A 27,774-nucleotide genomic window follows, 5' to 3' on the forward strand; every position below is an offset into this window, starting at 1 on the left:
TAATTTCTTCATCTCTCATTTTCTGAATTCTCTCTGAGATTGACTCAGCACTTCGAATTGCAACCAAAATCCTGGCATACAAATCTTTTACTGCAGCTCTGGTTTTGTCCAGAGAGAGTTCATCATCTCCTCTGACATCCTGGTTTCTCAGCCGTGAGCATTTTTTCTCATAAATTTTTCGCATGCTGTCTCCAGCCTAAGGACAAAGTAACATGTCAAATACCGAAATTAGATTTGGAAGACATAAGTTTAATTCACCAATTGTTTAGGTTTTTATGGTTTACATTCAAATCATAGTATATATGACAAATGCTGGGAAAAGGACCAACAGTACAGTCATGATAGGATATTTCTGTTCTAACATCAGTAGTTGCAACAATTCTATTTATCTTTGCCAAAGTTATAGCAAACAGTGAAATCAAAATAACAACAATTTGATCTCTAGTCTCTACACATACCAGAACCTTTCAGTAGTTCATCGAAGAGTACTGTATCAAAACCTATCACCTTGCATCAAGTAGCTAGCTGTAGGGTTGGAGATTGTCAACATAAATAGCTTATTGGTAAATGTCGTTTGAGATTTTTTCTTGCAACAAATATTTCTAAAATACACACTTAGGAATTACCCAGTGTAAGTATTGATCGTAAATGTAGCTGAGGACTCCTACTGAAGATAATGCTACAGTATAAAATTTTGCCACTGTTTCAGTCTAAGTCTCTTCTTCTTACATCCTCGGGCAGTTAAATTCCGTCTCTGACATGATTGTGGCTATTCTGATAAATATAGAACTAGTATCATTTAGTGTGCATCGTATTAGCAAAAAATCCTGTCTGGGTAGTATAGATATCTCATTATTATAGCCTATTAAATTTTCCCTCTTGCCTTTAACTATTTTACCTATCCAAAAACAAATAAAAAAATAAAAAATATAGCCTACTAAAAGCAAGGTCTTCTGTGAAATTAAGAAATGTCTGCATTTATTCTCAATTTGGTGTTTGTTATTAGTGTCCAAATTATCTAAGTAGAGGTACTATTAATGTCATTGCCCAAACCTACAAATCCAAAATAAAGATAATAAGATAGCCAAGACTGCTACATATTCACTGACAATCAAGGATGTCAGGCTACCATTTTTCTAGGTGATCTGTTATCCTTATAGCACAAGATAGCAGATAGGAATCCATGTGAAGCTGGACCTAAAGTCACTGGATGACACAAAAGAATCTAAGAAGCAGAAAATTGCACAACTCAAAAGTTAATATCCTAAGCCATAAGTGCCAAACAATCTGTATCCCAATAGAAAAAAAATATATTGCAAAAGCGACCGGCATAACTATATATTGATCTCTTTGCGTTTGTCTATGCTAGACAAAACAGATAAAATTACAATGTCATTGGGAATAAATTATGGAAGTAGGGATGACAGTTTTGAGTGAGGATAATTTACCTTAACTTCTTCATACAGCTTCTTCTCCCAAGCATAAAGTCTTCCTAAGGTTAGTGAATGGCTTCCTGAAGCCATTCCTCCATATTCCTCAAAGAGGTCATTATTAAACTCTGTCCATGTTGAAGAACTTTTGGAAGTGGATGCTACAAGACTCTTGCATGATGAAGGCTTAGATGAAATGGACCGGTTCCATGAGATAGATTGGATGAGTTTTGTTGAGTTCTCTGAATCCATGAGGACAAGTTAAGCATTATGTTTGTACGGTAGGAGTTGACATATGCAGGATTAAAGTAGATGTTCTTAAATAAATTCTGGAAAAAGTTATTCTTAGACCCACATTTGAAAATACTTTACAAAGTATTTATAATCCCAGCTTTCTGATAAAAGAAATGATGCCAGGGTCCAATATTATCAGAAACAAAACAAACTCAAATCTACATATTTACATAATAAATTAAATAGGTCAATTTTATGGAGTTAAGTCGGGAGGGTTACACACAAGCTAAGGCATATCTTCAACATATACATATATATAATCAGACATTCTCTGTTTAAGTCCAAAATAATGGAATTATATTTAAAGCATTTCTTCCTTCGTTAGAATTTTGTTTTCAGAGATCAAATCATTCTCTGCAATTCACAATAGTAGAACAACAAAATAGTACAATTTCTAAGATAAGGAAAAACAAAATTGAAACTTGAAAGGATCATGATTATGGATTAACAAAATTGTGCACTAACTCTATTCACCTCTGCCATTCTATGAGTCTCTTCCTTTTTAGGTATGGCATCGCCACTCCATTGGCAGCATCCACTATTTTGGAACTTATTCTACCGACCCATCTCATGACTTTTTTACTTGCTTTTGGGTCTTTCTTCCTTCCTTCTTTCCTACTTTTGGCTTAGAAAAGAAAAGGGAGGGAGGTGGTCCAGGTGGAGGGGAGAAATTCTTCTAGATAAACCTTTTAGTTAGTTCAAGAAAAATGGGAATCTAGGTTGTTTAGCACATAATGACACTGATATAATTCATGTAAAGGCATAGAAGATTCAACAAGGAAAGAAAAATAAGCAATAAAGTAATACTTCTTACAAAAAGATAAAGAAGAAACAGTGGTGGGAGCGTGGGACTACTACAGAGACAAACAAAAACCCAAAGGAAAAGGCAAGAATTTGAAAGAAATTACTGTCAAGCTATCTGAATTCTGAAGATTTGACTGCAACTGAAATTAATACTACTGCTCTCATGCATACCCAGATAAGCCATGCCAAAGGTGGAATTTTTGGAAATTATAGGAAGAAACAAATTTGCACCTTATATATCCCCTAAACAACATTGCAAATGAACTCAAAAGCTTGGATTGCATGTAAAAATAAGATATACAAGCAAAGGTGACATAGAAGATAGAACCAAAGAATAAAATTGCAAAATTTTCAAAACTTGGGAGTAAAAACCCCCCACCTTATTTTCTTACTAGACCACACTTCAGATTAATTTAAAAACTGTGTTGCAACTCAATCTAGGACCATGCAGAGCTAAAAAGACATAGGAACGACTTTTATTGTCAACAAATATTGAAGTACAAACAAAGACCCACCTTTTATTTCCTCCAAGTTGTTCTGTAGGTGAACTCTATTAGCCTCTAGCATCCTAGAGACATCCTTGCCAGAATTATAAGCCCTGATAAAATGATCCTCAATATCTTTCAGTGCATCCAGTAGCTCCCTCCCTACAACTGGGGTATCAATAACTGTAAGCCCCTTGTGTTCCTTTTGGCTCACATTAGCACTATCCACCACTTTCACCACCTCAACCCCACTGTCATGCTTTTCACCAACATTTTCTTCAGCCACCACCACCTTGGTTTCTTGCTCTTCTCTGTGATCACCTTCCTCTTCTAGCTCTGGAATCCCTTCCTCTTCCCTCACAACCCTTAAATCATCATCTGAGCTCCTTTGGTATCCACCGATAACCTCAGGTCTCACAGTGTCAAAAGGATTAAAGAAATCCCACCCAAAATCTCTCTGTGGTGATGACATTGGTGGTGGCATTTGCATATAAAAGTACCCACATGGCTGCTCTAATCTTCCTCTTTCTGCTGCTGCTTCTTTCTCTTCTTGCTCTTCTTCTTCTCTCTCTTCCTCAGAAGAATCTGAAGAGGTTGAGGACCCACATGACTCACAAGCAATGGCTTCATGTGTGGTGGACTCAGAGGGTCTTTGCTGAAGGAACATGGGGTTGTTTATCACATTCTCGGTTGGTGGAGAAGGAGGGCAAGGTGGTGGAAAAGTGATGAGAAAAGGTGAAGGAGGAGAAGAGTGGCGAGCAACAAAGAGCTCTATAGCTGCAGCTACAGCATAAAGTGCATGACAGTACCTACAATGTGCTTCTGCAAGAGTATATCTTTTCTCCACAGCAAGCTTTAGCTGGCGTTTCCTTTCTCTGCAGATACTAACTACTTCCTCTTCTTCCTCTAGTTTAGAAGCAACACAACCCATCTCTTCTCTTAGTGAAGTTTGGAGGGACTTTCTTTCTGGCTTTCACTTAGGTGTTCGAGTGCGGCTGCTTTTAGAAAAACAGGCTAAAAAGCAAGAAAAGGTGGTTTTTTAGAGGAATCTGTGTATTCTTTTCTGATAAAAAGGAGATGGTTTTTTTTCCCAAATGGAGAATGTGTTTGTCTTAAGTTACAAGTTTAGAGAAATAGATGAGAAAATGTAGCTTTTCGAGGAGTTTTAGAGCAACCCATTTCATTTTTCTGGTAAAGAAAGATGGGGTTTTGTTAGAAATGCACCTCTTTGAGAAGTTTTAGTCCTTTTGGAGCTGCCCATTTCATCCCTTGGCAGGGATAGAGATTCTGCAGAGGTAATATGTTGTAGCAGTATTTTCTCAGAGCCCAAAAAAAAAAAAGAATGATGCCTACTCTTTTTTTTTTTTTTTAAACCTTTTTTCTTTTAATTTTCTGGGTTGCATGTAGTGTTTTGTTTTGTTTTTTTTTTTTAATTAGACATGATTTTTATTCTTTAATAAATTTGGGTGATTTTTTTTTTAATTGCTTGTCATTTTTTATTTATTTTAATTGTGCATCATTTTTTAACAAGAGTATATAAGTAAATTTATATAAACTCACTTTTTCCATTCCTCCACTTTTTTACTCCCAATCAAACAAAAAAGAGGAAAATTAAAATATTTTCTATCATCTCACTTTTCCATCCCTCCATCCAAACACACCCTTAAAGTCTGAAACCAACTAAGCATCGTGAAGTATCATCATTGTCTCCCTCTTCCCGAACGTTTGCTTTATGAGCGGCATGGATTCCATGTTCCAATGATTATGAACCCCAAAAGGGTAACAATCAATTAGGGACTACACCTCATGAACTATGAGGCAAGCTACGTATAAACTGACCTATAAAACAAACCGACTTTAAACCATCGAAGCCCAAGCACGCCTTTACACTTTCTTCCCTCTCTCTAATATCAGAATGCAGAGACGACATTGGTATTGGTATCTGGCAAAAGAGTAAACGTCTGTCCTAGTTGTCGAGTAAACAACCTTCCTTCTTGTATGTAGTAACAATGACAGCAGCCTAACCTTTGGTATTTTATGGTTCCAAAGCTTTACTGATCAGAAGACAACAACATTAACAAGACAAAATCACTTGCGCTACGTCAGATACTAGGAATGACATTGCTAGTCCCTCATATCTTAAAAGCTCTAAATGAAGATTATAAATTTATAATTTGATTTGCGAGCAAATTGTGGAAATGATTAGAGTTTTGCTACATTCTACTTTTGGTTTTGTACAATATGCGCAATGATACACATCCTATAAAAGCTCGGGTATGATCATGCAAATGAATAATTACAGATTTCAAAATATCAATTACAAATACACTCTTCTCTTAATCTTATCTAAGGTACAGAGAGACCAACAATTGAGAGAAGAGTATAAATTCGCTTATTACAGCAGCAGGGGAGTGTACGCCAAGAAATGGGACGATGTCTACCTGCAACCAGCTCTCAACAGCAGATCCCACCACAGCACCAGCCACAAGCCCCCCTAAGGTAATTACAGTAGCTTTCCCTGCAAATATGAACAACACACTCAAATATTTCCACCTAGCGGAAGCATAGAAGAGATAAAAATATGTATTCTCTAAAGCCTTGGCTTGTTTAATAGAAAAGGCTGGAAGAGTGATCTAATCCCCCTCCCTTGTAGTCCAAATCACCAGCCAAATCATTCCTACATCCACAAAATTAAAAAAAATTTCCCTTGCCTTGCTTTAAAAGTGGAACTATCAAAAGCAGTCTTGATTACCTTTTCAATAGCAGGATACCATTTTTTTTCTTTAGCTGTTTCGTTTCTGGACCACCAAACTCAACCAGATCACCATGGCAAAACCAGAACTATGTACAAATCGTACTCCATTTAAGTTCTCAATAGTTTGTCTTCCTTCAGACATTCACATTCCTTCAGAAGCAAATCGATTTTACTTGATTCTTCTTTGTCAACAACAAAGTGACCGTAGAAGAGGTGACAGATATGTTTAAGCTAAATTCACTACCTTAACTAGACTCAACCAAAAATGTAGCTCCAACGCCAGCAACATCAAAATGACAGGTTTTAATACCATAACTTGAAACCTTGCTTTACTAATGGGAGAAGGAAATTCAGATTAACGGCTAGAATTATTTATATAATCAGAACCATAAATCACTTAAAAAACTCTTAATAACTAATGTCCAAGATGACTTAACTAATGATCTGTTGATAGAGGATGGTTTGTCCCCTCCTCCTCATCCCTCTCTATCTTTTCTCTTTCTTCCCAATAATGAAGAACCAACTTAATTTAAACAACCGCAAGACTTCCATAGTTGACTTAAAAACATATTGATAACAATGTAAAGTGAACATGCTACCGGCCATGCAAGAAAGCTCCTTTGAATCCAAATAAAGCCATGCAAGTAGTACCATCAATATAATAAAGCCTTACCTAACTTCACATTTTTTTTGGTCATGAAGTACAAGGAAGCTCCAAAGCTACCAGCCAATATCAGTCCAGGAACATCAGCTCCAGAATATGGAAGGGAAGAGGATGTTGAAGCTCCATTGACATAGGTTAATACCATCAAAGCCCCATACACGCCTGCTTGTATACCTAAATCACCAGTTGATGGTGTGTCAACTGAAATGGGTGAATTCTTCACAGTAGTCTGCAACCACTGAGGCATTGATCCGATGCCAGGAGCATTCACAGGTTTAACATCGGCATAACGGATACTACTATTCACAACTTTTCCCATTCGTCGCTGAGTTAAGCTCCGCATAAGCAACATGTCATATGCAGCCTCAACCTAAAATACATTCAAACCAGTAGTGTAAGGAAATCAAAACTATCAGCAACTTTATTAGGATAAAACTAGCAGAAACAATCAATTCTTTCAAAGCAAAAACACCATTTTGGTCCCTACATTTTAGGGTCACGGTCAATTTGGTCCCTACATTTTAATAGCAGTCAATTTGGTTCTAGTTATTTTTAATTTACAGTCAATTTGATCCCTACGGTTAATTCACTAACGGAAAATGCCTACGTGGCAAATGGTTTGTCCAATTGGCATGTTTAGTGTTAAAATATTAAATCAAATGCTGATGTGTGGCCACATCAACGATTACATGGGGAAAAAAAAAGCCACATCGGCTTTAATATTTTTTTAACCAATTTTTTTTCCTTTTCTTTATTTCTTCTTTGAATATTCTTACAATTTTTTAACTAATTTCATTTTAATTCATTTCTTGGTAACCAAACACTAATCTATAGTCCAACAATCACAGATCATATTCTCAAAAAAAAAAATCATAGCAAATATTATGCCATCAATCAAGAAAGATCAAATTAACTCCATAAGTTTCAGCCAAAATCCCCAAATTCAGACTGAACCCCAAACCTAGATTCACTGCAACACAACCGTGCAGCACCACAGATCCATCATAGAGCAAGGAGATTGGCGATGTTACGTGTATTTCAATACAAGATCGGCAATGGTGTCTTGACTCTTGAGGCATTTCGCAGTGGCGGCATGGCTGCCAGTGGGGCAGATCTGTGGCCACAGACTGGGCACCATGGTGGTTCTATGGTACTTGACGGTTGGGTTCTGGTGAATCTGAGTTTGGAGATGCTGGGTTTCCATACCCATCTTCTTCAAAAACTTGCAATTTTCAGAATTGACTCCTAGACTTTTCCACCATAGAACCATGCAGAAACATTTGGAAAAGTACCACCAAAAAAAAAAAAAAAAAACAGCCACAGCACAAATCCATTAGAAGTAATTAATCTAACTTCTTAAACAACAATAACCTTGAGAATCTTGCACTAGGTCTCTATGAAAATGGGTGCTCTCAGTTCTACCAAAAGAAAAATACCAGACAAAGTTCTCTTTTTAGTGGAATCCCAGATTTCAAAGAATCCATTTAGAATCCCATCAAAATAAAGAAAAACAAATCAGAGTTAAGACACAGATTTTCTTGGTATATTTCTCAGTAACAAGAGTCAATAGGTGAAAGGTCAGAGAAAGAGATGGATTGAGTTCATAATAGGGATGCTGATGACCTGTATTTGGTCGTAGTCATAGATTAGAATTTTATAGTACTTAATATATGTTACTCAGACTTGCATATGTAAGTTGGAGAAACGTTTTTTTTTTTTTTTTTTTTTTTTATTTTTAATTTTTTTTTTTTTTGGTTTTGGGGAGAAATGAAAGGCTGAGTATAGAGTAAAGTGAAGAGAGAGATATAGTTGTACTTGTATTTGCTATGTTGATTTTGCACTTAAATTCATGACCATTTGATTGGGAGAATTATTGTGGGTCAAGTTATTATGAGGTTCTTTCTCTCTATCTAAGAGCATTAGCATTGGAGAATGCTAATGCCATATTTAAGGTCAATTTGACATTTTATGTCTTAAAATTCATTGCATTAGACAATGCTAAACCCAACTATTGCAAAATTTTTGTAATAGTGCTACAGTACAATTCTAAAGTTAGAATGGTACTGTAGCAAGTATTCTAAAAAAATAATAATTTTTTATTCACTTTTAAGACCGAAATTTCTCTCTCCTCTCTCTCATTATTTCAGTTCTCTTCTCTCTCTTCCTTCTCTGTTTCTCATTTGCTCTCTCCTCTCTTCAGACCGAAATTTCTCTCTCTCTTCCTTATGGTTCTGTGGTTGCTTTTTTTTTTTTTTTTTTTTTTTGGCGTGGGTGACAGCGTGGGTCACTGTGGTGGTTGTGGGTTGTGGTTGTGGTTCAAATCGGCGCCGGTGGGCTGTGGGTTATGGGTTATGGGTTTTGGATTTGAGTTGATCTAGGCGTGACAGAGCTGGGTCATGGAAGAGGATCGGGTCGTGGTGGCAGTGTGGGTCTGGGTCGATGATCGGCGTGATGGAGCTGTGTTGATTTTGGGTTTGGGATCGGCGTGGATTGGCGGAGATCGAAGATCGTGGTGGCGGTGTGGGTCTGGGTCGATGATCGGCGTGACGGAGCTGTGTTGATTTTGGGTTTGGGATCGGCGTGGATTGGCGGAGATCGGAGATCGTGTTGGTGGTGTGGGTCTGGGTCGATGATCGGGTCATGGAAGAGGATCGGGTCGTGGTGGCGGTGGCTCCGGTGATTATTATTTTTGAATGGGTTTGCTCCGGTGGGTTTCAAATCGGCGATTGTTGTTGATGGGTTTGCTCCGGTGGTTGTTGATGGGTTAAGGTGTTGCTAGAGGTTGAGGGAGAAGGAGAGGAAAAAAAACTGTTGGAAATGGCAGGAAACGTGAGTCTGAAAAAAAAAAAAAAAAAAAAAACAGTTATAAAGAAATAGTAAAGAAAGATTAAAAATAATATTTTAATAAAAATAGAGTTTTGAGATGTAGGAGGTANTATATATATATATATATATAAATAATTTAGGAAAGGAAAAAAATTGGTACAAAAATAAATATTTTTAAAAGAAGATATGGCTTTTTTTTTCCAAGTAATCGCTGATGTGGCAACTAAAAATTAGACACATCAGCATCTGATTTAATATTTTAATACTAAACATGCCAACTAGACAAACTGTTTGTCATGTAGGCATTTTCCGTTAGTGAATTAACCGTAGGAATCAAATTGACTGCAAATTGAAAATAACAGGGACCAAATTGACTGCTACCAAAATGTAAGGACCAAATTGACCATAACCTTAAAATATAGGACCAAAATGATATTTTCGCCTTCTTTCAATAATTAATAAATAACAGAAAGTCAGAAACTAAACATCGACCTACAATATACACCACCAAATGGGTGTAATGTAACCTTCTGAATTAAGCGTGAAATTGAATAAATTAGACACATCTATAACCAGAATCATACTTACTATAATAACATCAATATTAAGAACCTTCCAAATTATAAGGTGAGTATCTATTTTACAAACAACACTGCACATCACATCCACAAAAGTACAATGTCTTCTACGACAAGCCACTGGCCTTGCACACTAAAAAAGAACACAACCATTATACTTTTTTCACATTTGCATGACTCTTCTTCCAATCTTGTGGTCTAAAATCTTTAGCAATTGTCCAATCAATCCACCTATAATCAAGTACAAAATCTAAGACAAACTTACCACAATTGAAATATATATAAACACAAACACACACACACACACACACACACACAGGCACAAAACATATTAAGACACTTAAAAAATAAGGAGAAATTTTGTAATAATGCGAAGATAACATAAACAAAATGGAAAGTTGTATTTTCATCCTTGTATTTTAGAGAAATGCTATATCCACAACATTTTCACAACAAATCCTAAGTGGTGGGTTGCTATTGGCTGTTATGGGTCTCCAAAAAAGTAACTTAAGTTGTAAATTCAAATTAGAACTAATAACAACTTACCACATATGATTTGTTGTAAAAATGTTATGGACGTAGCACTCCACTATATTTTATGGGCAGTTTCAAATCAAACACCAAAGTTTAAGAACATTACAAATTAAACCCCATAATTTCGTTAGTTCCAAATCAATCCTATAAAATTTGAATTGAAGCAAGTGAAACTATAAGATACTCCTAAATAGGGGCAGCAATTCATGTTCACATGTCGTGTCAAATCATGGATATTCAACTATACAAGCCAACAACAAACTCCACACGTAGCACTCCTCTATATTTTATGGGCAGTTTCAAATCAAACACCAAAGTTTAAGAACATTACAAATTAAACCCCATAATTTCATTGGTTCCAAATCAATCCTATAAAATTTGAATTGAAACAAGTGAAACTATAAGATACTCCTAAATAGGGCAGCGATTCATGTTCACATGTCGTGTCAAATCTTGGATATTCAACTATACAGGCCAACAACAAACACCACACGTAGCACTCCTCTATATTTTTATGGGCAGTTTCAAATCAAACACCAAAGTTTAAGAACATTACAAATTAAACCCCATAATTTCATTAGTTCCAAATCAATCCTATAAAATTTGAATTGAAACAAGTGAAACTATAAGATACTCCTAAATAGGGGTAGCAATTCATGTTCACATGTTGCGTTCATGTCATGTCAAATCATGGATATTCAACTATACAGGCCAACAACAAACACCACACGTTTACTAATCCCTCGACCCTAACACGACCGGCTCAAATAACCCATTTAATAAAACCTTTCTTTGTTTACTTTGAAACTTGAATTTGTTCATGTCCGTGTCGAATCATAAGTATTCAACTATATAGGCCAACACAAACACGACACATAAACTAATCCTTCATCCCAACACAACCGACTTGAATAACCCATCTAATAAAAACTTTTTCTTTGTTTAATTTGAAACTTGAATTCCAAACTAAAATGTAAATTGAGCTAAAGAAAATTAATAACAATATAATGAAATTAACAACTAGTGCTAAAGATGTTTATAATGATTAGTACTACAAACAACTCATATATCAAATTTATTAGACCCTTCAAACTTAAGCTCAAAAACAATAATTCAAAGCTCAAAAATCCAAAATTGAAAAAAAATCAAAATCAAAAGGAGAAGAGGACCTGAGCAATCGCATCCTGGTCATCCTTACAAGAAGCGACCACGGAGTTTTTGGCGCGAAGTATATCGTCGAAGGAAGCTCCATCGGAGACTCCGAGGAGCTTGAGTGCATTTTCAACGGACATCTCGTAGGGAGCTGAGTCGTCGGCTCTCGAGCCGGCTTGGAGAACCGGCGGAGCGGCTATGAATGTGCTCCGGGCCGACGAGAATGGGCCGGGCCACGGCCACGGTTGGTTCTTCTTGGTGGTGGTGTGGCGGCGGCGGGAGATGTGGGGCGGTGGGCCGGGTTTGCGAGATGTGGGTCGAGGGTAAGGTGACCCGGATGTGAAGCGGGTGGGTCGGACTGAGAGTGTGGCATCCATTTTTTTTTTTTTTGGTTTTGGGGAGAAATGAAAGGCTGAGTATAGAGTAAAGTGAAGAGAGAGATATAGTTGTACTTGTATTTGCTATGTTGATTTTGCACTTAAATTCATGACCATTTGATTGGGAGAATTATTGTGGGTCAAGTTATTATGAGGTTCTTTCTCTCTATCTAAGAGCATTAGCATTGGAGAATGCTAATGCCATATTTAAGGTCAATTTGACATTTTATGTCTTAAAATTCATTGCATAGACAATGCTAAACCCAACTATTGCAAAATTTTTTGTAATAGTCTACAGTACAATTCTAAAGTTAGAATGGTACTGTAGCAAGTATTCTAAAAAAATAATAATTTTTTATTCACTTTTAAGACCGAAATTTCTCTCTCCTCTCTCTCATTATTTCAGTTCTCTTCTCTCTCTTCCTTCTTTGTTTCTCATTTGCTCTCTCCTCTCTTCAGACCGAAATTTCTCTCTCTCTTCCTTATGGTTCTGTGGTTGCTTTTTTTTTTTTTTTTTTTTTTTGGCGTGGGTGACAGCGTGGGTCACTGTGGTGGTTGTGGGTTGTGGTTGTGGTTCAAATCGGCGCCGGTGGGCTGTGGGTTATGGGTTATGGGTTTTGGATTTGAGTTGATCTAGGCGTGACAGAGCTGGGTCATGGAAGAGGATCGGGTCGTGGTGGCAGTGTGGGTCTGGGTCGATGATCGGCGTGATGGAGCTGTGTTGATTTTGGGTTTGGGATCGGCGTGGATTGGCGGAGATCGAAGATCGTGGTGGCGGTGTGGGTCTGGGTCGATGATCGGCGTGACGGAGCTGTGTTGATTTTGGGTTTGGGATCGGCGTGGATTGGCGGAGATCGGAGATCGTGTTGGTGGTGTGGGTCTGGGTCGATGATCGGGTCATGGAAGAGGATCGGGTCGAAATAGAGTTTTGGGATGTAGGAAGTATTGTAAAATTGGATGGTATAATGATAAAGTGAGGTTTTGGAATGGTAAAATAGAGTAGCATTAGCATTTTTCAATGCTAATGCTCTAATAGCTTTAAAACTCAACGTACAAGTTATAACCTTCCCAACAAATAAATAAATAAATAAATAGTGAGTTCTAATTAACTCAATTAGTAAAGTTTTTGATGGTTGAATAAAAGATATAAGATTCAATCATTGCCTACACCAAAAACTGATTGATGTCTTGGTCTGATGATAAAGAGTTATCATTGAGAGCGGACGCTATAAGTTGAAACTCTCTTAAAAAAAAAAAAAAACTCAACTTATAATTTTTTTTTTCCATCATCCATCTAAGAGGTTAAAGATCCAAATTCATCTCCTTATCTCCTTAGTTGTAATTATTGAATTTATAAAAAAAATTATTTATTTTTTAAAAGTTTTATAGTTATAATAAGGGAGGAGTGACATGAGCACCAAATTGTTAAAATATTGAAAAAAATTAAGTTGAGTACAATTTTTTATTATATAGTTAAAAAAAAATTGAAAAAAAAATGATCAATTTTATTATAAAAGGTTTATAAATTGATATAGTAATGAATTAAATAAAATTTTATTTTGTATTTAAAAGTTCACACATTGATTTATAAGATTTTATATAATAAAATTTAATTCTTACTAACTCTAATATCAAATTATCAATTGTTTTTTGGAAATTTCCTTCGGCTTAATATGAGGCAACAAAATGGGATGGTTCATATGACTATTTAATAAGTCATGTAATTATAAAAGCAATTGGATAAATTATAGAAGACCATTTGAACAATTGTTGGTGGAACTATCTTTTTATTTATTTTTCCGAATATATAAATCCTCTAATTTTTTTTTTTGGAGAAGAAATAAATCCTCTTACTTGATGGTCCAAGTTTTCTAGTTTGAACAAACATCTTTGACCTATCACATACTAATTCAAGGCATCAATGTATATTTGCAGTCAACTAATTTGCTTAAAAGTGAGACCCACATAAAAATGAAGTTAATAATTAAGCTGACTTAGGCTTATTTAAGGTGAAATAAGATTTTAAAAAGAGAGGATCTTCATCTCACCATAAAATAACTAAGCAGTACTTTTGTATTTTTTATTATATGATATTTTTAATAATTATAGTTTATGCTAACTATTTATTAGTTGTGTGTCTATTAAAAGTACATAAGTAGTCTTATGCATCGTCACTCTATCATTTCTAAGAAATTCCAAAAAAAATGTGTCTTTCACCTTATTTTCTTTATAAATTATACTAGAGTAGTTACAATTTACAAATTTGTATGTTTAAATATTATAAATTAATATGTAAAATTTTAAATATTAAATATAAAGTTCAAAAAAAAAATATTCATTCTCAAAAAAAAAAAAATTGTTAAAATATTTATATTATATTATTGATGTGATACCAATCATATTAATTATCAAATAAATTTATAAATATTTTGTAATAAATTAACAATTTCCTTTCTTCATTGTCATCATCTTTTATTTGGCGCTGTTCAATAATTATTGGAGATCAATTATAGCCCCACAAGTTAAAATGTTTCTTCTTCAATTATCAAATTTTGGAAGGTGGGTACACGCCACACATGTCTTCGTCTGTGAGGAAGTATCAATGTTAATTGACCACATCTTGATTTGAATTTTTTTTTTTTTGGGTTGTGTGTGTGTGTGTGTGTGGAGAAACTTGATTTGAAAATTTGATTAGTGTATATCATATCATACTAGTTTATAGTCCACCTTATCAAAAAAGGGGAAAAAAAAAAAAAGTTTATAATGCAGTTTATAGTCTGTTCGTACGCACAGCAGCACGAATACAATTAATACCAATTATTGTTAATATACACGCATATATAATAGAGTACGTTTCTACCTAGTAAATATTTTACATATTTATAATATTACATAAATTACTTATAAATTTGAATTATTTTTAATTACACAAAAAATGGCTCATAGAAGTAAAATCACAGAAACTTTTTTTATTTTATTTTATTTTATATATAGAGTTGGATATATAATTAGGTGTTCGATGGTTTATTATTGTGGGGGAGTTTTTTGCTCTAAGGAAACTCATGAGTACTCCTTAGGCAATTTTTGCTCTTTGTCTCACATTGGAAGAGTTTCCTTCCTCCTAGCACTTTATAAGACATGAACCAATGGTATTAGATTACCACTAGTTTGATTATTGTGGGAGAGTTTTTTGCTCTAAGGAAACTCATGAGTACTCCTTAGGATCCTTTTATTGTGGGGGAGTTTTTTGCTCTAAGGAAACTCATGAGTATTCCTTAGGCAATTTTTGCTCTTTGTCCCACATTGGAAGGGTTTCCTTCCTCCTAGCACTTTATAAGACATGACTAATAGCATTAGAGTACCACTAGTTTGGTTAACTCATGAGTACTCCTTAGGCAATTTTTGCTCTTTGTCCCCTTCCTCTTAGCACTTTATAAGGAAACTCATGAGTTTCTTTAGAGCAAAAAACTCCTCCACAATTATATTGAACTTCTTGTTTTTTTACACTGAATTGACTCATTTTACATAAAATGAAATTTTTTTTTTTTTTTGAGAATGTAAAATGAAAAAACTTAAATGGGACATGCAGTACAAAATTAGACTCTAATTGAAATCTAATTTAATTTTCTTTCTACTTTAGCTTTAGCTTTATATGTGTATATATATATATATATATCATATTTATAGCATGGAAGTCAGAATTAAACTTTTTTTCTTTCTATTTTTATGAATAATCATCTACAGTAATAAAATATTGCTATAATCAAATAACCTCGCTGTCATACATCGTATTCCGGTACATTACGAAACATACAAGTGATGCAAGGCAAACTTGCTCAATTGACCATTCGATGTGTAAGACACTCGAGATTAAACAAATACAGACTTACAAGTTACAACAAATATCATGTGTGCAATATATTTATTAATACCATAATTTTTTAATATATTATTGTAAAAACTTATATTGTGTGTGGTTGAATAATAATATGAACAGTGTACTAGCAAAAAAAAAAAAAAAAAAAAAAAAACACCAACAATGGACCATTGCGCTCTCAAATCTCAACCTTGAAGTCCTCGGTCATCACATTTGTTTTGTTTTTGTTTTTTATTTTTATTGTTGTTTATGTTGAGCTTTGTTTTGGTTACTCAGAGAATAAGTTAGATAGAAATAAAGAGGTAAGATTTATCAGTTATCAAAAACTAGCACAATGGTTGAACCCAATTTCAATATTTTATAATTTTAACTGAAATTGTGTTTTGAAAACATAATTTCAAATAAAGCATGTACAAAATGTTCATTAGCAATTGTGTAACAAGATTTTTTTAAAGAGTTTAGCTTTGAAATTGGGTCTAGTGTCTAGTTGCATTAGACCCATCACGATATTGACATGTGTCCAAAAATAGATGCGTGTTACCATCTTGTTCTAGTGCTACTTGACACCAAACCCAATCCATACCATTTTCCAAAATAAAATTGAATTTAAAAGTTACTTTGGATTGGCTCAATTGGTAGTTTTTTTTTTTTTTTTTTTGTTTACTTGAATAAGGGATATGAAATCAAAAACCAAGTAAACTAAACAAACCAAAAATAAACTCACCTAGCTAGCCACCATCACTGGTTTAACATACAAAATTATGATTTGAGCAACAACTTTTACTACCATCAATAGTATGTCAAGTTAAAAAAAAAAAAAAAAAAACCAATAGTATGTCAATTTCTCAATTGTGAAAATGTTTGTTTCTTTATATTTATTGATGAACAGAATATTAAAAAATAATAATAATAACCACAGAATTAGAGACCGGTGTCTCTCGCTAGACTAGCGTGTCCTCACACTGGCTACACAATGTACAGTACTTGCTTTGTGGCTTTAAGACTCCGACCCCAACTCAAAAAAAATCTCCCCAATACTTCTGTTTACTATAACTGTCAAAACGAACAAAGAAAACCAGTTTCCTTTTGGCTTTGCTGGTCTTTAACTATAAAAGCCGGGAAAGGAAACTGAATAGTCGTTTAAAGCCGTTGGCTGACACCACAAGTAACAATGTTGGCTTGTTCTTGGAGTGTCACTTCACTTGCACCATACTTGTCTAACAAGAGATATGGAACTGGATTTAGTTGTAAAGCTATTGATCTTCAAAGCCATGCAAATGGAGACCAAGACAATGAGATAAAGAAGAAGAAGAAGAAAAAGAAGAAGGTAGTCATTGTTGGCTCTGGCTGGGCTGGCCTTGGTGCTGCTCATCACCTCTGCAACCAGGTCATCTCTCTATCTCTCTCTTTGCCCTTTTGTTTGTTTATTTTATGATATATTTTTGGTGTAGATTGTTTCTTAACGATTTCATTAGTAACTTGTATTTTAAGGATTAGTTTGATAAATTATGATTTTTTAACATTTTAACCAGTGCTCTTATACCATGTTAAATTATGGATTGTTGTTCTAAAAGTTTAAGCTATTAGGAAATGATGAATTTAATTATTTAACCATTATTCTAACATGATTTACTTACAGGGTTTTGATGTTACTGTTCTTGAAGGCAGTCCAGAAGATGTTGGTATACGTGGTAATGAAACTTGTTTTCCATTTGAGTTTAATGGAAATGGGAAATCTGGGATTTGCTGATGCCAAGAATTATCGAACCCAAATTGTATACACAGATTTAAAACTAAATATGATAATTTTACCATTGGTATTGCCCTTAATTGATCAAAATGGCTTCAAGAAAATGATTTTGTTGTAATTTGAACCTCAATATATATCCTGTTGTCTATAGCTATATCATTGCTGAACACTCCTAATATACTAAGAAGGTTTTACAAGCAAATAGGGGTACCTCTAGACTCCTAATGGTCATGTCCAATTTTGGGTGAAAGTAGATTGGCTGATTTGGATTTTTTTTTAAGGCCAAACTGTAATTTTGGTCTCTCTACATTTGTCATATCTTCAATTTTATCCTTATACAATAAATTGTATTAATCTCATGCTCCAACTTTCAAAATCAAAGTCCCTAAACTATTACTTGGGTCATTCATATGTCAAATTTTGACATCAAGTAAATTCCATCACTTAATTTTAAAGATCAAGTCAAATTTATTGTTAGAACTTGACTTGATTTAGGAAAAAAATTGACTTGATTTAAAAAAGTTGAGAGATGAAATTGACAAAATTAAATCTAGGAGGAGAGAATTGAAATTACAGGCATTGTTGGAGCACCAAAAGTGTAGTTTGGTCTCTCTCTCTCTCTCTCACTCTGACTTTAAAATTATGTTCAAATGTATGTTTTGTATGAGGTCATATGATAATGAAATTGGATTCTACTTTGCAGGTTATTGGTATCCTCACCGAAACATATTTAACCTTGTTGATGAACTGGGAATCAAGCCATTCACAAACTGGATAAAATCTGCACAGTATTCAGGAGAGGGGTTAGAGGTAATCACTAGCTTTCTTTTCTCTTGTTGTTTGAAGGAGATTTGATATGCAGATTTTAATCCCATAGTTCCTATTTTATTGCATCAGTAAACTCAATTTTCTGTTATGATGTTTTCTCTAGGAACCTTTTTTTGTAGTAGAATGGTGTTAAAATTTAATAATATATTGGTTCTCATCAAGAGTCACATTGAGTTCTAGGTAAATGGCTTTTAAATTCTTTTAACAATACCAAGGCCATCCTGCAGGTTGAATTTCCCATATTCCAAGATCTGCCTCAATTGCCAACTCCATTGGGAACCTTATACCATAGTCAAGTATGCTTCACATTGTATCCACTTTATTATTATTTTTGATTAGCAATAAAAGTATATTTATCATTGTCTATATTAATAATTGTTACATTGTGCAGTTTGCTCGGCTCCCATTGTTTGATAGGTTAACATCACTTCCTTTATTGGCTGCAGGTACAGCCTACTTTTAAAAATCTAGATTTTTCTTTTTATTGAGTAATGAATTTACTGACTACAAGAGCAAAGTGAACCCTCATGATTTGAATCATCATGTTATGGTGGGATGTCACCACTACTTTTTCCTTTCTCTCCTCTTTTTTCAACATGGAGTGGAAGCCCATTGCTGATAAAATAAGACGTTATCACTCTTGGTTTCTCTATCTTACTGCAGTAGAACCACACTATTAATTTGTCTTTCAAAAAGTAATAAGTACTCACACTGCAGTAGAACCACACTATTAATTTGTCTTTCAAAAAGTAATAAGTACTCACACATCAAGTTGTCCATCCAGTATAGAAGTACAGTCAGTGCATGTGAGGACTTTAGTGTCCTCCATCAACCTCTATTACATCTGGACAACATCTTCAAGTATATATATAGTATATATAATTATAATTATAATTACTTATCTATTTAAGATTATTTTGAAACTCAATGGTGTATTTGCACTTCTTCTGTGAGTTCCTTCAGGATAGGTCAGTAACATGGCATATGTTACAGTTGAAAAATTCTCTCTCTAAATCCTTAGACAATATTTTTATTTATTTATAATTAATATATCTATATTTACATTTCATCCCTTTAAACTTGTGATTTAATTCATACCATGCTGGTCTCAAGATTTAAGTTACATATTTGCAATTAAATAGGCAAACTGCATAAAAAAGGTTAAAAGGCTGTTTTTCATTACTTGTTATTTTCTTTCACTCATCCACTCATCTGCACCTTTTGTTTGCAGTAGTTGACTTTGACAACACTGACACAGCCTGGAGAAAATATGATTCAAGTAAGGATCCCCCATCTTCATATGATTAGCTGTTATCATCAATGAATAAAATCAACAATGAATGTTGAAGTGTCTTATATAGATTTAACTGTTAGTTACTGCAAGGGAGCTTTTTAAACAGTTTGGCTTCTCAGAAAGGCTTTATCGGGATGTTTTTGGTCCATTGCTTCAAGTGGGTTTGTTTGCTCCAGCAGAGCAATGTAGTGCTGCAGCAACTTTGGGGGTGCTAGTCTACGTCCTCTCCCACCAGGTTTGAGGGGTTGAGCTCTTTACTAGAATGCATAAGATTCTGCACAAATCTCTTAAACCAATTGTGTACATATCAGATTAGGTTAGGTTGTGCAGTAGCATTATATCTTGATATTTGATAGTGAGAGTTGTGATACCCACAATATAAAGAAAAAGAATACACCTAATGAAAAGAAAAGAATCAATTATTCCTTCAATCAAAGTATAAAACTTAAGTACTTATACCAGGAAAACATCTATTACCTATCTGAAGTTTTTCAATGGCAAATCTTATTAAGACTGAATATGGTGTCAGATCCTTTTCTCCCTTAATTCCGTAGGGGCAAGAAATAATAATATTGCACCATCTAGGATTACTTTATGTTCCACCATAAGAACACTGCAACAGTGTATGGCATCAATTATTAACTAAGTAAAATTGTTAAGAGGAAATGAGTGGAAACAGTGATAAGATGATGCGCTGCATGCATGTTCTAGAGCGATGTCTATATATTCTGTCAATTCTTTTATTTGTTGGTGATTATGTTAATTATTCAGCCACCAAAATATTTGTAAACTTTCAACATGGGATAAGTCAAAAATCACAAATCCACTTCCTTCCATATCAAAATCTACCCAACATCTTTTAACAAATATTACCTGACAATATGCAACAAATGAGGATAAGATTACCATTGGACCACAAAGTAATTTTCAAGGCTACTTTACAGTAATTTTATCAAGAATGAATCCATAGACTTGCAGGTGCTGATGTTAATGGACAACTTGTAAGTTAAAATTATCTGCAACTGTCCTTGGATATGTGTTATATGACCCATGAAACTTGAGGACATTGCAACAATAAATCTCCTCAAAAAAAAGTTTGCCATGAAAAATATCATGGAAAAATAATGAGGGTATACTCAGCCTAACACATTTTTCTAGTCATATTAATACTGTTAAATTTTTTGTAAACCATAATAATTATGTGAACTGCATGAAGAACACAATGCAAACATCCTTTCTTCTGCATTGTTCAGTAATATTTTCTATTGTATTGTGCATTTTCTTAAGCTGAAACTATATTCTTTTCTATGTGGATGGATGTAGAAAGATTTTGATATGGTATATTGTCGTGGGACAGTGAAAGAAAAGATCTTTGAGCCATGGATTGACTTCATGAGGACTAAAGGTTGTGAAATTCTGGAGGGTAGAAGAGTGACAGATTTTTCCTTTAATGAGGAAACAAGTTGTATTTCAGAAGTAATTTGTGGCAGAGAGTTGTATAATGCTGATGCAGTTATATTGGCAGTTGGAATCTCCAGGCTCCAGGAACTTATCAAGAATAGGTGTGCTGTTTTTTCAGCAATTTGTACATTAACTTTATTGTCTTTATTAACTTGAAATGGTTCAGCTATTTGAATTCAAGTTTTAGCTTGTTATGGCATATTTCAATGCTCCATATTTTTGCAAAGAAGTGGTGAACAGTATTACAGTCAGACTATATCTAGACCAATTTTTCTAATCATCCTACAAGACACAAATTGGGATACTGCTTTAGTTAGTTCTGTTCTACTTTAAAATATTAAGCAGAATGTTAACAGCTTTAGAGTCAACCTGTTCTTGCTGTCCTTTTTTAACTGGCAATTGAGTTCTGTATAGTGCAGTATTACGTACAAAGGAGGAGTTTCTGAAGGTTTTAAACTTGGCTAGCATTGATGTAGTTACTGTTAAGCTTCACCTCGATAGGAAGGTGAGTATGGGGAAGTTTCTCTTTTGAACCTTTACTTTCTTATTGCTATGTAAATTGTTGTCCTTATGTTACAGATGATTGCCTAGAGATGATAGGTTAAGGCTGTGTTTGTTTCGTGTAAAACGTTTTCTGGAAAATACATATTTTCCGGAAATGCTATTTTCCGGAAAAGGAAAATATTTTTAAGTGTTTGGTTAAATTATGAAAATTGTTGTGGAAAATATTGTTACCTATGGCAACCCAAACTTATTATGTATTTCGATTCTTAAAATTTTTTCCCTATGTTTTATTTTTCTAGTTATGCTGAACTCTTGAATTCGCCATGGTTATCAATACCGCATCTCCACGTGCAAATATGGCTGGTTGTTGATAAACTAAGCCAGAGGTTGAAATGTAAAAGTGTCTGCTCAAAGTCAACAGTTTGACTACTCAGCTGACGACCTCAAATAGCAACTTGATAGATAAGGAAAAATATGTCCTTCCAAATTCCAAATAATAAAAATGTAGGAAAACAATAAGGTTGGGTAAAATTGATTTTACAACAAAAGATGTGTTATTTTTCTGAAAGAGAAGGGTGTTTTCAGTTTGATATTTGGACTAGAGCTTATTTTAAGTGAAAACTCTACATTTGTCTTATAAAAAAAAAAAAAAAATGAGAACTCTACATTTGTGCAGGTTAAAATCCCAAATGCTAGTAATGTTTGCTCTGGATTTGATGATTCATTTGGCTGGACTCTTTTTGACTTGAACGTAATTCATGATGAGCACAAAGATGATCCAGTAACAGTCATACAAGCTGATTTTGTGAGTTTCACATTATTTTTTTCCTTATCCTAATTAATCAAGGATTAAACTCTTACATCAGAAATGAAGGTTCCTAATCTTTTTGTCTCGATATCTTGTGTGTAGTATCATTCCAATGAATTCTTGCCATTGAAGGATGAGGATATAGTTGCAAAAGTTATGTCATACCTTTCAAAGTGCATCAAGGACTTCGAGTCTGCTTCTGTGGTGGATAAGGAGATAGGAAGATTTCCACAATCTTTGACTCACTTTTTTCCAGGTAATTTATGGGCTTGTTATTTTTATAAATTACTAGTATAGTTGGTGGACAAAAAACTTGATTCTACTACCTCTCTATGATGTATCAGGACTATTATTGAGCATTTTTTTTAATAATCTTCTATTTAGAAAACTAAAAATCTCTAAGAAATTATCTAAGTAAGAGTGATCTAAGAGTACTTTTGTTCACAGATTGCTTTTACTTCATATGCGTTTAACATCATATCCTTTTTCTTTCTTTCTTTGCTTGTTCTTTACGTAGGTTCATACAAGTACATGATGCGTGGAGCTACATCTTTCTCGAATGTATTCATGGCTGGAGACTGGATTATAAACCGACATGGTTCCTGGTCACAGGTTAGCTTTCAACTATTCCCTTCCCTTTACTCATTTGAGTGAAAATTATAAACCAAATGAAAATATTTTATGACAAATGTCATTGACAGGAGAAATCTTATGTCACGGGGCTTGAAACTGCCAACCGGGTAGTAGACTATCTTGAAGAAGGAAGCTTTGCTAAAATAATACCAGTAGAGGAAGATGAACCTCACATTGAAGCGCTTCGCAACCTGAACAGGCGCTTCAATGAGTTTAAAGACCAAGTTCCATTGTCCAATTTTTTCCTCCAGTGAACCTGTAATTGAGTTATTTGCTATGTTTTAGAGCATGTGCTTCTTTTTCATAATGTTTACAAGGATGCTTCTGCATGCCCATTTCGATTAGCTTTAGGGAGTGTTTGGTTTGATGTAATGCTACATAACGCCATAATATTACATTATTGTAATCTTATATTAATGTAATTTTAATAAAAGAATATAACATTACATTGTTTAAGAAAGTGATGAAATTAAGATGGTTTGATATATTTTATAATTTTAAATTATGGTAATGTTAGAAAAAATAAAATAAACCAAAAACTTTAATGTCATATCATCGTAATGTGAATCACATCAATGACACGTTACACCCAAATTTGTCTAAAAAGCTAGTTGAAACTTACATAACCCTAGCTGCAATCTTGAAGTTGCAATTTTGAAGAGAGCTCTTTCTCTGAAAGTGTCAACACAAACATTTGTTTATTTCAATGGAAAGTATGATCCATTACCAGCACTGTTTCATGTGTGACATTCACATCAAGCAGTAAAAAAATTTGACTAAAAGGGGACTAATTCTAAATCCCTTGTAAATTGTAATCTATGAAAATAACCTCTTCTTATAATAATGTTCCAATTTATGATATCTTTGGTGGACAAATTAAGCTCACTGTATAGAGCATATATAGTCAAGAATGAAGCATATTCCCTTTGTGAAAATATCAGGACTTTGGTGACAATCTTTTTATCTTTCACTGTTATTTATTCAAGTGGTTGGCTAGTGTCTCAGTCTAGTCCCAATCATACAAGTAATTGAGTAAAAACAAAATGATATCTGTCTCAGTAATTTTGGACCGTCCGACCCTAAATAAATAAATACAATACCAACTTCTTCTTTTTTGTTGTCAATAATTACAATACCAAAAAAATCATAATGTTACAAAAATCCGGAAGCTGCAGTGGACCCCCAACCACCACTCTAGCAATGAATACAAAATCTAAAATTTTCCAATATAGTGACATACCATCCAACAATTGTAGATTAGTAATTACAAACACACTTGATGGGTCTTGAACCCACAGCCTCACCATCCTTCTTGCTCTTACAAGCAGAGGAGGTGTCATAATAGCTAGAGCTTATTGGCAAGACTTCTAGATTCTATACAAAGATAGCCCACCAATGCTTACTTAAAATATGAATAGTAAAGAAAACTGAAAGGTTATTGCTTAATTTTTTATGTTTTGATTTTGAAGAAAACGTTCATGGTCCATAGAAATAAAGAGTGGGATAAGTTTGTAACTTGTTGAAATAATCTATCATAGAGTTCCTGTTGCCTTAAGCCTAACACAACAGAAAAAGTATCTAATTCCATATGAAACTTCCTGGTAACTGCACATACATCAATTTGATCTTGTGTGTTATAATGACGTCATTTCACCTGACAGATAAATCCAGATTCCAAACCTTCCTTTTATTGGTAAGATAGATGGCCCTCATTGGATCTTAACTCTTAAAAACTTACAATCTCACCCTCCATTCTATTAATGCAGGAAGAGGAAGTACCATCTCATTAGCAACTCTATATTCAAATTTTTCCATAAAAACATTGTACCATGCCTTCTAGACAGCCCAATTTTTCATCACGCCAAAAGATGCTTTAAATTATATAGAATGAATAAGAACAAAGTTGAATACCTCTCCTGTAAATTGCACAGTTGTGTACTTGTTGTCAATTCCAGATGTTCCTTCAAAAACCTGACGATTGAGAACTAAATAAGCAAAAGTATAAGGTAAAAATATCATTCTCTATGAACAATAGTACTACAATAGAGTTACAATTGCAAGGAAATTAAAGACGTATGAATTACACTTATAAGAGAAAGCATAGAGGCCCATCATCACAATGCGAACGACGTCCAATTTTATAAACTGTGCAAATAATGTCAATTATGGGTAACTCACAACCATGTGGAGCAAAAAAATAAAGATTTTCAAACAATCACCTGAACAACAGCCTTTTCTCCATCAACTTCTAGGACTTGACCACGTCTCATGGATCCATCTCCTAAACGAATATTGACGATCTCTTGATATTTGGGTCCCTGAAAATTAACCAGAGGATACGTAAATCACATAGTTCAAGGAGGGGGAAATCCAGGTTGAGAAAGGTTAACACAATTACTAAGAAATGTATGGCAAGAGAGCAAAATCCCCCACCTTTACTTTCTCAAGGATAACTAGAGGTCCTGCAACTCCTGAAACAGTTCTATACTCTGCAATTTAATATACATAAATAAGCAGAACTTATCAGAATCAATTTACCAATTAAATATATCCTCAGTAGTCTTAATCAATTTATTTAATTCACTACACATGGTATAATTTATTTATTATTTTTTGTAATAAATAGACGGTATATTTTATTATTAGTTCGAAGAACATCTCCATTCTGCTTTATGCTCACATTCAGATAATAAATTAAATCACTTACCCAAACAATATGAAAAATGAAAAGTAAATTAGGGTCAAACTCATTAGAATAGATTGTTACTATCTCTCATCAGCTTGTAATTTATCATGGTATTAGAGTAGGTGATCATGAGTTCTAAAGTTGCTTTTATGTACAAGTGGTAATTACAAAAAACTTACCCATGCCGATCTCCAGTAACCCCTCATCCACATCGTGATTCTTTGGCGGCACACCCATTATAAAGCTTCAAACACACAAAGTCACAAATATCAATATATACACACCACTAAAAACATACAGACTCAGCCAGCATCACAGTTTGTTTAGAAAATCACTCCTCAAAAAACAAAAATGCCTTGATTAACACTGAGTACATGAATTTCAGGGATTCATATAATAAAATTCTCCAGTGTGCTCTAACTAAAATCATTAATAACTCTCCGCTTGACTACCAAGAAAAAAAATACACATCAAAATGGTAATATAGAGAGAACAAATCTCATTTCCCTCAATCAAACTAATTCAAACAGTAAAATTGAACAGGGTTAAAGAATCTATCTCAGAGTTAATGCTGCAATCTATCAAAATTCTAACAATTCTTCTTTTTTTCTTAAACTTTCTTGATAGCCAAACAAAATCTACTCACAATTAAGTGATCAATATTATTCAAAAACCTCAAAATCACACTAAAAACCAAAAAATAAATGAGAATTGAAATTAAACAACAAATAATTAACTCAAAACTCAACGAAAATTTTCTTCAATCCAACTAATCCAAAAAGTAATATCGAACAGAGCTAAAGAACCTATCTCAGAGTTAATGCTGCAATCTGTCTAAATTCTAATGATTCTTCTTTTTCTCACACTTTCTCGGTTACCAAACATAGCCCTAACGAAATCTAATCATAGTTAAGTAACCAAAATTATTCCAAAACCTGAAAATCAAACTAAAAACCAAAAAACACTTGCGAATTGAAATAAAACAACAAATAATTAACTCAAAATTCAAGGAAAATTTTCCTCAATCCAACTAATCCAAAAAGTCAAATCAACAGATTTAAAGAATCTATCTCAGAGTTAATGCTGAATCTATCTAAATTCTAACGATTCTTCTTTTTCTCACAATTTCTCAGTTACAAACAAAGCCCTAATGAAAATCTAATCACAGTTTAGTAACTAAAATTATTCAAAGCCTCAAAATAACTACAAACCAAAAAATACTTGAGAATTGAATCAGTGCAACGAATAATTAACTCCAAACTCAAGGAAATTTTACTCAATCAAACTATTCCAAAAAGTAAAAAATTGAACCGAGCTAAAGAATCTATCTTGGAGTTAATGCTGAAAATGCAATCTACAAAACTCTAACGATTCCTCTTTTTTCTCACACTTTCTCGGTATCCAAACAGAGTCAGGCCTAACGAAAATCTAATCACAATTAAGTATAACCAAAATGATTCGAAAACCTCAAAAAATCACACTAAAAAAAACAAATGATCATTGAGATAAAAAAACGAAAAAATTAACTAGAAATTCAAAAAAAAGTAGAAATTAAGAAATCGGAACGAAATGCGATGGATTCGATAAAAATTCAAAGCCTTGTGATCACAGAGATTAGCAATAAACTGAATCAAATACAACACGATACAAGTTTTAGGATAAAATGGCTGAAATTTAGGATCTGAAAGTGTAGAAAGAGCTTTACCTTCAATTTCTGATCCGAAACGAAGCGAAGCGAAGACGAGAGAGAGAGAGAGAGAGAGGGATTGGCGAAGAGAGAGAAAAATGAGAACTGAGATCTAATGGCTACGAATGAAAATGAATAAATGTAATGAATTTTAATTTAAATAGAAATGTGATTAATTGGTTTTTATTTTTTTAATTTAAATTTTTTTATAGTAGGATTAGTTAACATGTGATCGTTATTAATGGAAGGTGATGAGGAGGGTAATAATGACAAAGAGACAACAAAGGCTGTTTTGTAGTGTGTATAATAAGAACTGTGTGGGGGAATTCACGTGAATATGTAGAGAC

General features: G+C 33.9%; 4 protein-coding genes across 5 annotated transcripts in view; 1 reads left to right on the forward strand and 3 right to left on the reverse strand.

The window, feature by feature from the left end:
- Positions 1-4,345, reverse strand: part of LOC112028150 (protein ALTERED PHOSPHATE STARVATION RESPONSE 1) — a gene marked incomplete in the record, with an annotated part of 5,952 nt that extends 1,607 nt beyond the window's left edge. The window contains 3 exon segments of the mRNA XM_065765606.1: positions 5-196; positions 1,449-1,672; positions 3,044-4,345. Coding sequence (XP_065621678.1) covers positions 5-196; positions 1,449-1,672; positions 3,044-3,944 — 1,317 coding nt within the window.
- Positions 4,346-5,166: 821 nt separating this feature from the next.
- LOC112028151 (protein CHAPERONE-LIKE PROTEIN OF POR1, chloroplastic) lies at positions 5,167-12,013 on the reverse strand. Its single transcript, XM_024060805.2, has 3 exons — positions 11,540-12,013; positions 6,442-6,802; positions 5,167-5,531 (listed from the first exon to the last, which is right to left on the reverse strand). The coding sequence occupies exons 1-3, from the start codon at positions 11,897-11,899 to the stop codon at positions 5,356-5,358; spliced, it is 897 nt and encodes a 298-aa protein (XP_023916573.1). The 5' UTR covers positions 11,900-12,013; the 3' UTR covers positions 5,167-5,355.
- A 4,814-nt stretch (positions 12,014-16,827) lies between these two features.
- Positions 16,828-23,523, forward strand: LOC112028155 (uncharacterized). Of its 2 annotated transcripts, none has more exons than XM_024060809.2 (13): positions 16,828-17,163; positions 17,416-17,467; positions 18,230-18,336; positions 18,582-18,650; positions 18,746-18,800; positions 19,586-19,633; positions 19,729-19,883; positions 20,972-21,210; positions 21,524-21,614; positions 22,290-22,418; positions 22,524-22,677; positions 22,939-23,033; positions 23,123-23,523. In XM_024060809.2, exons 1-13 carry the CDS (start codon positions 16,948-16,950, stop codon positions 23,306-23,308), a joined length of 1,596 nt encoding a protein of 531 aa, XP_023916577.1. In that variant the 5' UTR covers positions 16,828-16,947; the 3' UTR covers positions 23,309-23,523. The 2 variants fall into 2 exon arrangements, with proteins under 2 accessions (XP_023916577.1, XP_065621679.1); XM_065765607.1 differs by having other exon boundaries at positions 19,768-19,883.
- Positions 23,524-24,917: 1,394 nt separating this feature from the next.
- Positions 24,918-27,580, reverse strand: LOC136064180 (V-type proton ATPase subunit B 1-like). Its single transcript, XM_065765592.1, has 5 exons — positions 27,446-27,580; positions 25,920-25,984; positions 25,488-25,543; positions 25,274-25,372; positions 24,918-25,025 (listed from the first exon to the last, which is right to left on the reverse strand). The coding sequence occupies exons 2-5, from the start codon at positions 25,975-25,977 to the stop codon at positions 24,933-24,935; spliced, it is 306 nt and encodes a 101-aa protein (XP_065621664.1). The 5' UTR covers positions 25,978-25,984; positions 27,446-27,580; the 3' UTR covers positions 24,918-24,932.
- Positions 27,581-27,774: the final 194 nt, after the last annotated feature.

Source organism: Quercus suber, unplaced genomic scaffold, assembly GCF_002906115.3.
Source record: "Quercus suber isolate HL8 unplaced genomic scaffold, Cork oak 2.0 scaffold_642, whole genome shotgun sequence".
NCBI lineage: Eukaryota > Viridiplantae > Streptophyta > Magnoliopsida > Fagales > Fagaceae > Quercus > Quercus suber.

What these genes read in the sequence shown, in the direction of transcription:
- LOC112028151 (XM_024060805.2), bottom strand. Translation starts at nt 11,899, where the DNA reads ATGGATGCCACACTCTCAGTCCGACCCACCCGCTTCACATCCGGGTCA. An exon ending in ACCAGGATGCGATTGCTCAG is followed by an intron (nt 6,803 to 11,539) that starts GTCCTCTTCTCC and finishes AATGTATTTTAG; the next exon opens with GTTGAGGCTGCATATGACAT. An exon ending in CAAAAAAAATGTGAAGTTAG is followed by an intron (nt 5,532 to 6,441) that starts GTAAGGCTTTAT and finishes TCATATTTGCAG; the next exon opens with GGAAAGCTACTGTAATTACC.
- LOC112028155 (XM_024060809.2), top strand. Translation starts at nt 16,948, where the DNA reads ATGTTGGCTTGTTCTTGGAGTGTCACTTCACTTGCACCATACTTGTCT. An exon ending in AGAAGATGTTGGTATACGTG is followed by an intron (nt 17,468 to 18,229) that starts GTAATGAAACTT and finishes TCTACTTTGCAG; the next exon opens with GTTATTGGTATCCTCACCGA. An exon ending in TTTGACTCACTTTTTTCCAG is followed by an intron (nt 22,678 to 22,938) that starts GTAATTTATGGG and finishes TTCTTTACGTAG; the next exon opens with GTTCATACAAGTACATGATG.
- LOC136064180 (XM_065765592.1), bottom strand. Translation starts at nt 25,977, where the DNA reads ATGGGTGTGCCGCCAAAGAATCACGATGTGGATGAGGGGTTACTGGAG. An exon ending in GTTACTGGAGATCGGCATGG is followed by an intron (nt 25,544 to 25,919) that starts GTAAGTTTTTTG and finishes ATTAAATTGCAG; the next exon opens with AGTATAGAACTGTTTCAGGA. An exon ending in TTATCCTTGAGAAAGTAAAG is followed by an intron (nt 25,373 to 25,487) that starts GTGGGGGATTTT and finishes GTTAATTTTCAG; the next exon opens with GGACCCAAATATCAAGAGAT.